This window comes from Pollicipes pollicipes, unplaced genomic scaffold (genome assembly GCF_011947565.3).
Source record: "Pollicipes pollicipes isolate AB1234 unplaced genomic scaffold, Ppol_2.1 Scaffold_6138;HRSCAF=7277_pilon_pilon_pilon, whole genome shotgun sequence".
NCBI classification, from domain to species: domain Eukaryota; kingdom Metazoa; phylum Arthropoda; class Thecostraca; order Pollicipedomorpha; family Pollicipedidae; genus Pollicipes; species Pollicipes pollicipes.
This window is the reverse complement of record NW_023596818.1, coordinates 7,701,243-7,711,649: the sequence shown is the minus strand read 5'-3', so window position 1 is coordinate 7,711,649 and position 10,407 is coordinate 7,701,243. Positions and strand designations below refer to the sequence as shown.

At 53.3% G+C, this 10,407-nt stretch overlaps 1 protein-coding gene across 1 annotated transcript; it reads left to right on the top strand.

Moving 5' to 3' along the window:
• The first annotated feature begins 259 nt into the window (after positions 1-259).
• Positions 260-9,499, top strand: LOC119106408 (ubiquitin-conjugating enzyme E2 W). Its single transcript, XM_037230052.1, has 7 exons — positions 260-371; positions 2,704-2,780; positions 3,903-3,994; positions 5,445-5,547; positions 7,129-7,284; positions 8,351-8,426; positions 8,704-9,499. Exons 2-7 carry the CDS (start codon positions 2,763-2,765, stop codon positions 8,715-8,717), a joined length of 459 nt encoding a protein of 152 aa, XP_037085947.1. The 5' UTR covers positions 260-371; positions 2,704-2,762; the 3' UTR covers positions 8,718-9,499.
• Positions 9,500-10,407: the final 908 nt, after the last annotated feature.

The following is a 10,407-nucleotide window of genomic DNA, read 5'->3' as shown; positions in this document are numbered from 1 at the left end:
CATTTCGGACTCCGGCAGTAACCGAGGGTCACTTTGGAAGCCTTGTCACTTTTATGTCAGTTTTCCGTTATTCATGGAGGAGGGGTGTGTAAGTCCTCTGTTTGGGTGTATAAGCGCCATACATCGTTGTGGAGGGCGCAAGCGCAGGCGCAGCACGTTCTTTTCACTTTGGATTTTGAAACACACCTTAGATAGAGTGAACCTTGACTATACCAGAGAAAGTCTAGCGGGGTTCGGGCCTTGCATTGCCTTGGTCGGGCCTGAGAGTAAACATTTGGGGAAGCGGGGTGTGCTGTGGGCGTATGATTGTAATTTGAAACCATTATTCGTCGTCGTGGGGTCTGGGAAGACGGTTCCAGGTGGACCGGAGGGTACGTAGGATAGGCGCATACCGGGTTTTCCGCCTGCCGCCTCCATTGTTGATAGTAAATTCATTAACAGCGTCAATCTAATTGTGAGGAATCGCTTGCTGAAGTCTGATCTTTTTAACTGTCTCTGTCACATTTCGTGGTGGTTTTAATAGTTGTATTCTGCATATTTTAGCACCCAAAAAGTGCATGTGCATGAAAAGTAGGCACTTTTCTAGCTATGTTTGGTCTCATCGAAGATGCACTGTGGAAGTAGATCATATCTTCTTCCACAGGGTATGTCTGGTGACATGTCCTCCATCCAAGTCAAAAATTTATGGCTGTGCATGAGGCTGATACACCATGTAAAAATATTGTGATGATATGCACATGAGAAATTCATGAAATTGTGTGTCTTCTCAGAGCCAAATTGTCTGTCTTTGAATTGTGGGACATGTGTTTAGGCCGAGTGGGCAGGTGGTTAACACATCACGCTCTCAAGTGGTGGGCTTCAGTTCCAATCGTAGTGACGGCAGGGTCCTTTCACAGTATCATTGGCGTGGAGGAAATATACTGAATGCTTATGCTGCGATGCAATGTAGTTTTGTCAACAGTATCAGATAAATTCCATAGAACAGTGTTCTAAATTGATACTGTTCAGCTCCTGCAAGCAACAATGACCACTTTCATCTCCAAAATTCAGGATGAGAGGGTGAATTTGGGTTTAAGATCATCTTGCAAGTCTTTTGTTATATCACCAAGCAATTGAACAAATAGGTTATGTGAGCAACTTTACCTAACCTAATCCTAAACCTATTTATACACCAAATTCTGCACTCATGTACTCCGTCATTTGCCCTTGCATCTTATCTTCCCTCTTCCTCCTTGAACCCAACCCGGAGCCTCCTTGCAGTGGCTGCCCCTGACAGACCACAAAATGTTATTTTTTGATTAGGCTGAGAGAGGCACACATGATAAGTGTTTGGTCAATTATGTCTGTAACTTCTCTAAACATAACAAAAAATTGCATGTCTGGGTATAAGAAGGGCTGAGATTCAGATCAGCCTTTGGTCAATTATTGTTTTGTCCCATTGTTATAAACATCATATTTAGCCACTTGTTTGACTAATCAAGGACCAACACCCAACAATAGCTTCCCATGACATATCAGTATGCTTAGGACAGGGTTGAACACATTTGGGACACTACAATAACTTGTTGGTTTGATTTCCCAGGGATGTTACAACTGACTTCAGATATGTAACCTTGAGTGCATGTCACACACATAAACACACAATGCACATATCCTGAACCATGCTTGGACTGCATGCCATCACTGCTACCACTTTCTCAGTTCTTTTTTGTTAGAAAATCATTCAACCGAACAGTCATACACAATGGATATTATGCACTCCTGAGACATCAGTATGTGATGTAATATTATGCACTCCTGAGACATCAGTATGTGATGTAATATTATGCACTCCTGAGACATCAGTATGTGATGTAATATTATGCACTCCTGAGACATCAGTATGTGATGTAATATTATGCACTCCTGAGACATCAGTATGTGATGTAATATTATGCAGGTTTTCAACTCCATAATCAGGCAAATAGCCCTAATTATCTGTGTAGTGCAAATGCCAAAGTCCTTCACTATGTCCTGCTTCATAATGCCCACCTGTGTAGAAATATTTGGTGTCTCAGATCTTCACATATCTGGCTTCACTGCTGAGCTGTATTTGCATGCATGTGCATGTGTGCAACTCACATTCTATAGAGGTTTCTAAAGAGGTGTTCATCATTGTTATCTGGACATTAGAAGACAGCTGGTGTCTGTGCCTGTTTTTCATTATTTGTTTCATAATTATCAGCAGAAGTTAAACTTTAAAGACAAAAATAAGCTACCAGTCACCACCGCAATCGGCGCACTATAAACTCCAATAAACAACAACAGAAGTTTCATCAGTGCCTCCACAAAGTGTTGATTGATTGTTTGACATATCAGCTCAATATACCTCTTTGATCCTTGCAGTACTCTGCTGTTAATAATGACACTAGTTGGCGATCCTTTAGTGACATGTGATGCTAGTGCCATAGAGGCTCTTGGAATCAATGTCCGGCCATGTTTATCTGCCATGAAGCTGCGGGCCTGACACATGCATATAGAAACCTGACATATGGTGTCCAGGATTAGAAAGAGAAGATGCTGAAGCATTCCCCCACGACCATCCTCGATTCGTTAGGTCGCGACTGCCATGTACCAAGTCGCGAGTTTGATCTTGATCACCATTCTGATGCCTGCCATCACGCTACAATATTCATTATTACGGAAACCGATGCCTTCCCACAGCTGTGTAAATCGCGTGGTCTGGCCGAAGTCTCCCTCAGCCTCGAACCGGCGGCGCGGCCATGGCGAATCCAGCCGAGGTAAGTGTGGCAGCAGGCTCGTGAAGCCCCTTCCGGATCCGGGCGTGAAGAAGGCTGCATTGTGAGCCCGCGGACAGGACTGACGTCGGCCGGCCCGGACTGGGGTGTACCAGGCCATCACCTGACCCTCTTTGGGGGGGGGGGGGGAGAGGGTCATGTAGCTGCTCATCAATTGGCCCTTGCCTGAGGGTAGGGGAACGTGTTATAAGTTGTCCCGATCTGGGACGTACGCATTGTATGTTTGCCTCATACAGTGCATCTGTATGCAGCCGCAGAGTAAGCACCTGCAGGCACGAGTTGTAGCGAGGCGTATGTTGGTTGATCGTTTCCTTCCTCATCATCTAACATGTGGAGCTTTCTTCACGCAGTTTGTCTTGCTTGTCGTTTGTGATTATTTACCTTTCTCCCATATTGATGGTGGTGGTGATATGAAGTGTAAGTTATTTGGTGGGTCATTATTCTTTAAAACTGAGTGGCTGCACTAAATGGTAACACCCAATGGATGAGCGGGCCGTTCTTGCCCCGCGTCGTTGATAAGGGTCCTATCAATGCGGCCTGTCACGTCGCGTCCCCTCCCCCCCCCCCCCCCCCCCGCCCCGGCTGATATCTGCTGTGTTTTTGTACGCTTACGAGACGAGGATATGTTGCCATTACAAACTTCCCGCAATGTAATATGTTTTTAAAGGTGACTCCTCCTCTCCCTTCGGTTAGTTCTTGCCAGGTGTTTCCCGAAGTTGGGTGGAACGCCAACAACATTGCTCATTGAAACCACTGTCTTCGCTTCGGTCTCACTGGGCGCTAACGTTCCTTGGTCGGTTTGTGCCTGAACATGATCTTGTACGTTTGTCCTTTCTGATGAACGTTTCAAATGTTGTGGCTTTAACGCCTTGATCTGTTTGCTAATCGGCAATTGAGCTGCAAGGCGATTTATGTGTGATTGATTTTAACTCCAATGAAGGCACCTGCGTACATACGGATTCGAGTGTTTGCATTCCTGTCCTGTACAACGTGCCCAGCCCCCACGAGAGGCTTACACAGGTGAAGCTCGTGTGGACCTATCACTGCTGGTGGGCCCTTCCGGTGCGGTGTGGTGGCTTCACGTATGCGGCGGCCCTGTTTCAGCGGCGGCTGCAGAAGGAGCTGATGAACCTGACCACTGAGCCGCCGCCGGGCGTCACCGTTAACCCAGAGGAGATCGGTGACAACCTCTCGGAGTGAGTGTGTTGCGCCACATCTGGTGACGCACTCCGTACTTCTCCATCTGATGTTGCACTTGCGACGGAGCGATAGCAGGACCCAGGCAGGCGGGCACACGACAACGGCATCGGCCTTATCCGCTTCCTTCTCGGCACAACAACAGGGAAAGACTGCCGAGATACCGGGCCACGTCAGACGCCGGCGAAAATGCGAGCAGAATAGGGCATTCGTTTATTGCGCTGCGTGTTTCGTCTTAAGTAACGGGGGTATTAGGCCATCTACGGAGACATGGAAATGAGACTACGAAATTAATAATTTAAGAAACTGAAAAACTGACAATGTCGCCGGAAGTGAGAACAATGCAAACAGAGACGCCCCAATGCAGAAAAGGTCAGAATATGCCCGTAAACGCTTACATGTTCAACTTGGTTGACGCGCCAGTAACGAAAACGCCACCGTCGGGCGCGTAGGAGCACCGCAAGTGGGTACCACCTACCATTTTTTGCGGTCACTGTCACACGGGCACCCTGTATGCCACAACGGTCACACTTGATGGCGTGCCCTTACCCCTCCGAGTGAGTGTCACACGTGATGACATGCCTCTGCCTCTCCGAGTGAGTGTCACACCTGATGTTTCCTTACCCCTTCGAGTATCACACCTGATGTTCCCCTGCCTCTTCGAGTTAGATCACACCTGATGTTTCCCTACTTATCCGAGTGAGCGTCACACCTGGTGTTCCCTTACCCCTTCGAGTGAGTATCACACCTGATGACGTGCCCCTACCCCTCCGAGTGAGTGCCACACCTGATGACGTGCCCCTACCTCTCCGAGTGAGTGTCACACCTGATGACGTGTCCCTATCTGTCCGAGTGAGTGGCACAATCTCGACACCACAGCTGCGACAGTCAATTTGAAACACATGGGTCCGGCGCGTCAGTTTTAATGCTTTATTGGTGAGCCTCCGTCCCTAAAAAAAAAAAAAATGTTGCGCACGTGTGACATAACGGTGAGTTGAATGCGATCTGCGTTTCGGATGTCTGTCTGTTGGGGCACGATGCGTGGTTTCCGGCATTTTCGCGTCACGCGACCTGTGCCCTTCCCTATGGCCTTAGCAGCTCGTCGGGGTAACTAACCTGACCCCACGTGGCCTCGCCCTGGCTCCCCGCTGCGACTGGACAGTCACGGTGGCTACTCTAACGTGTTTGACCGTTTGGCCCCACAACATAGTGTGTGATCTCGTCTTCCGTGACCTTGTGTGTGTGACATGACCCCCGCCCTGGCACTGCTCAGTGACTACCTGTCCGTCGCCCCCTCCCTCTGAGGTGGCCCGATCTCTTGTGACCTGACCTCTTGTGACCTGACCTCCGCGACCCACCGCAGCGGGGCATTGCGTGGCCGGTGCCTCCTCGCACGTGACCTGACCGCAGTGACCTGATGTGTGACCTGACCGACGCGTCTCGCCGCAGCTGGACGGTGACCGTGGCCGGCCCGGCGTCCTCGCTGTACGAGGGCGAGACGTACCGCCTCAACTTCCGCTTCAGCCAAAAGTACCCGTTCGATTCGCCAGAGGTAACGTATCTCCACGTGTCTTGCGACGGCGGACGTCTTCAAACCTGTGGGTGGGGATGGGGGATGGGGAGGGGGTCAGGGAGAGGTGCAGTCTGCAGATGGGACAGAGCTGTGTTGTCGAGGTTCGCGCTGATATGGATACGTATTGGCTGGAAATCGACGGAATTTCATGGCGGTTTTGGACAGCTGTCAGTGCGTGGTAGGGTAATTTCCGGTGTATGCGTTTTTGACGTGCACTTTCGGTGCGCCGCTGCATCAGTATCGTCGCCTTGAAAGCTGGCATGTTTGTGGACCGTCAGGCTGGAAAGGGAAAATCACAATAACATCAGTAAATCATATTCGAGCGGCACAGCTGAGTGAGCCCCAATATGTCTGCACACCGCAACGCTCCTAGCACCTAAGTTGGCGCGCGGCAAACAGGCCAAAGTGATCTTGGTGCAAGGGAGAAGCTGTATTTGCGCGGCGTAACAATTCGTATTCGTATTCGTATTCGTAGTGGGCGGCGCGGTATTTTTTGACGACAGGGCTAAAAATGTATATTTGGATTTATTTACTTTATAGTTGAAGGTAACGTGTAAGAAAGAACATTGGTTGTATTTGGCAGCGATAATACGAACGGAAGTTTTAGCGTTTGATGTATTTTGATCAACTCGGCGATAAAGTTTTCCGAACCTCTGGGGAACCGGAAAAGCAAGCTTGATTGAAATCATTAGAAGCTGCCAGGTTTTGGGGGCGGGGTGGTCAGCAGGTGGGGAATAGATGACGTAATCGGCGCGATCGCCGTGCCGAAGCCACGTGAGTCGGCCCTGGAGATCCGCAATCTGTGGCAGCCTGTCTGCACGGTCCCCGCCAGTGGGAGGTGTTGCCCTTCGCCTGGTGTACTAGCGCGAACGTCGGTAGGCTGACGAGTGCTGGGACGCTGCACGGCCTCGCGCCCGGTGCGCCTGGAGACCCGCATTAGCGTCCCGGAGCCATGTGGTGACTGCTCGACCAACCATGCTCTGTTCTCCAAAGATCAAGGCGTGTCCGAGAAGCTCGATAAATCCCGCGCACGACGTGGGTGCGTCGGGGACTGGTCGGCCGTTGGCAGAACGATTAGATCCAATCGAAATTGTGGATCGCGACATTGTTCAAGTACTGTTGATAGTGGAAGTGCAGCAGCACGTGCATTTTCCGTCGAGGTGTGGATGAGCGGTGTCCTCCGGGTGCGCACGTGTTTTGACTCGTCTCTCTGACTCTATTTGACTCGACTGGCTCACATCAAGGGAACGCAGTACACCTGGGAGGGGTTGTATATCCTCCCATTGTCAGAGGATGTGACAGTAAGTGGAGTGGACTTTCTGGCTTGCTTTTCGTGTGCGATTGCTACCTTTATAGAGATTGTGTATCATTAAGCCTGAACGGCCGTATCGCTCCGTCTCGCCCCTCCGCGCCCTACGGCGTCGGGTTTCTGCGCCGCTAGATCCGGTAGCCGTTGTGACACCACTGTGACGAGACGAAAGTGTTCACCGGGCTGGAACGGATCTGCGTTGCCACCTAGTGGACAAGCGACTAACTTGTGTTCGGTCTCTGCGCCGCCAGGTGGTATTCCTGCGCCCCAATATCCCCGTACATCCGCACATCTACAGTAACGGCCACATCTGCCTTTCGATCCTGACCGAGGACTGGTCGCCGGCGCTCTCCGTCGCCTCCGTCTGCCTCTCCATCACGTCCATGCTCTCTAGCTGCAAGGACAAGGTGAGTGCTGCACGCAGCCTACCGGACTGAGTCCGGCGTGTGTGTGATGGTGACGCCGGAGCTAGGGCTGCCAACGGCTGGCATTGCATTGTGTCCGAGAATGCAGCAGTTAATGGTAAGACGTGGACCGTAAGAAGACCAGCAGAAGTGCGGAATTAGGACTCAGATTCACGGCGCGGTGTTCTTCCTCGCAGATTCGCAGCGATGTCTGTATCCGCCTAGGCTTCACCCCGACCCAGCCCCCACCCCCTGCCTTGCTCCTGTAACCTCCCCACCCCTCTCCCGGCGTCCAAGGGGTCCATTCGAGCTGAAGGGAGGCTGATCGTTAATGAAACAAGGAGAAAGTCCTTTGAAGAGGGCTGCAGCCAGCTTGGGCAGGAGATGTGCCTGCATCATTTCCATGGATGAGGAAATGGCACAGCCTGATGCTTATTTGAAGACCTGGCGAACCGTATGTGATCCATGCAGTCAATCAGCAGTTGTGGCTAGTGAGTGTAATGGGCCACTTGCGCTCCTAAGGCGGCGATGGGTACAGTCGTGGGGTTCAGTCGCTTTGTCAATGTGCGGATTACCATGAGGCGCACGTGGAACTTAGCAGACAGACAGTTGCGCCCCCACAGGCCGAAAAGCACACGTGTGCTCTCTCTATGCAAGGTCTGCGGGTATGTGGTGCGATGATGGAGACTTCGCCCTGGTCATGGTGCGATGCTGAATTCACTGTGGTTAGAACACGTGATCCCCACTACCCCTCCCCAGCGGGCATACGCAGGCAGGTGTAGACCACACAATCTCTCTGGCCATCGCCCTGTCGCCAGCAGCGGTCTCCGTGCGGAATCTCGAGCTTGCTCTGCGACGAAGCGCAGGACTTACGGCGTTTGTACTGGCGCAGGCGCGTGGCGGGATGCCCCGTACAGTTGTCCTGTTATGCGTGTCCTGTTGGCCGTGGTGTTTGCTGGGCTTACGTGCTACCGTGTCCTGTTGGCTGGCGGGTGTACTGGTCTCACGTGCCGCCGCTGTTCTGCTGCGTAGCGGGGTACTGGTCTCACGTGCCACCGCTGTGTTGCAGAAGCGGCCGCCAGACGATGCCTTCTACGTGAAAACGTGCAACAAAAACCCCAAAAAGACCCGATGGTGGTATCATGGTAAGGAAAGCGCCGCTTGCAGCTGACCTCTGATTGGCAGCTAGATGGGCGGTTACACTCGTGCTGCTTTCGGAGCGTTAAGATGGTCGCCCAGCGCTTTGCTTCGCGACATCCGACAGCGTGCTTTGGTTTCATGCCGACATCTTGTTTGTTTCGCGCTTTGGGATCATGCCGACATCGGTGGGTTTGGAACCGTGTGCCGGGACTTGCTGGAATGGTCTGATAGCTGCGGTGGAGAGGATCTCGAGCGCTGACGCAACGCACCCTCCTTTTCCAGATGACACAGTGTGATGCTAAGCGGGCCTAGTGTCGCGGTCGCTTGTCTGTGATGGTGGCGCCTCACCGCGGAGGGCGAGTGACATTGCCGGCCGGCCGTGAGCGAGCCTTTCCGTGTGCTTGTCCAGCTTTAATGGAGCGCCAGCTCGTCAGGCGGCGCCGGCCGCCGGGCCCTCTGCTGGCCTCTGGCACGCGGCGCCGGCCGCCGGGCCCTCTGCTGGCCTCTGGCACGCGTGCGGACAGACACCCGGCCGACTGGGCGGCGCTCTGTGTACGCGGTCCACCGGCGGTCGGCCCGGCGCGAGGCCCGCCCGGACGGGACGCCGGCCGCCCGCACCGCGTCGGCCTGTAGTGAGTTTAATTATCGAGTCCCATCGGGCGCTCGCCCTGTTTGCCTTAGGCTCGTTGCACGCTCAGCGCATGCCGCGGCATGGTAGCCATTCCTCGATAGGCCTATTTTATTTTCTTACCTGTGCAAGTCACCCTCTGCGCGCGAGTGCTGGGGCGTCGTCGCCCGCCGGTCAGGGCACGGTCACTCGCCCAGGCGCTGCTGGCGCGGCCAGGTCACTGCCGCCGGACCGCGCCGCCGCCGGGGGCTAGCGAGTCGGAGTGCCCTGAGGGAAGTCAGGCTTGGTTGCTGTGTGTTAAATATTTGTTGTTTCACGCGGTTTGTGGTGAACCCGGTTTAGCCCGTGAGGGAAGTTGTATTCTGGCAATCACGCATTGGACTTTGAGGGATTTTAATACTTGAGATAGCGTTTAGTAGTGTGATTTCAATACATGGCGAGACAATTCCAGCATGGTGTGGTTCGGGTGCGTGCCATATCTCAACCCAGCCGAAACGTTGAAGTGTGTTCTTCCTCGAACCCATTCGCCCATCAACTTGATTCTGCATTCGACACGTGCGACCATGAAGAAAACCGTGTCCCCGTGCGGAAGACGCCGTGCGCTGCCAGTCACTTTCATCTTCAGCCTTCAGTGGGTCAGCCTTCCCGTCTCTCGTTGAGCTCCCGTGTTCTCTGCGCCACTTCTTCGAGTGAAATCCGCTTGCGACAATCGCCGCAACACCCCTTGCGATTTGTAACTTTGCGACTGCCGGGTTATTGTGGGGTGCCGTGACAGCTACGCTGATTGCGTTTGTCAGGCATGTGCGTTCGCCCACCGCAACGACCATGTGCTGCACCTGGGTCCGGCCGTCACCGGAGCATTCTTGTGTCTGTGTGTCAACAGAGCACCTCTCTCACATAGTCCAGACTGTACATTTCAACTGGGCGTTGCCATTGATCCCACACAAACTGCGGCCACTTCAAAACGACTTCTCGGAGTCCGGGGTCACAGAAGTGATCTGACGCCTCGTGTACTCCGTCTGACAGGGTCAGCACGTTGGGGCATGGTGCTGCGCTGGGGTACGCCGGGTAGCACGGGTCCTCAGGCTGCCCCCTGCTGGGAGACGTCCCGCCATACCGGTGCCTGCTGAGGGCCCGCGTGAAGCGACCACCTGCTGGGAGATGTCCCGCCACATCTGTGCCTACTGAGGGCCCACGTAAAGCATTCACCTGCTGGGAGAGGTCCCGCCACCAGTGCCTGCCGAGGGCCCACGTAAAGCGGTCACCTGCTGGGAGAGGTCCCGCCACTGTTGCCTGCTGAGGGCTCACATAAGGCTGCCACCCGTTGGGAGAGGTCCCGCCACCGGTGCCTGCTGAGG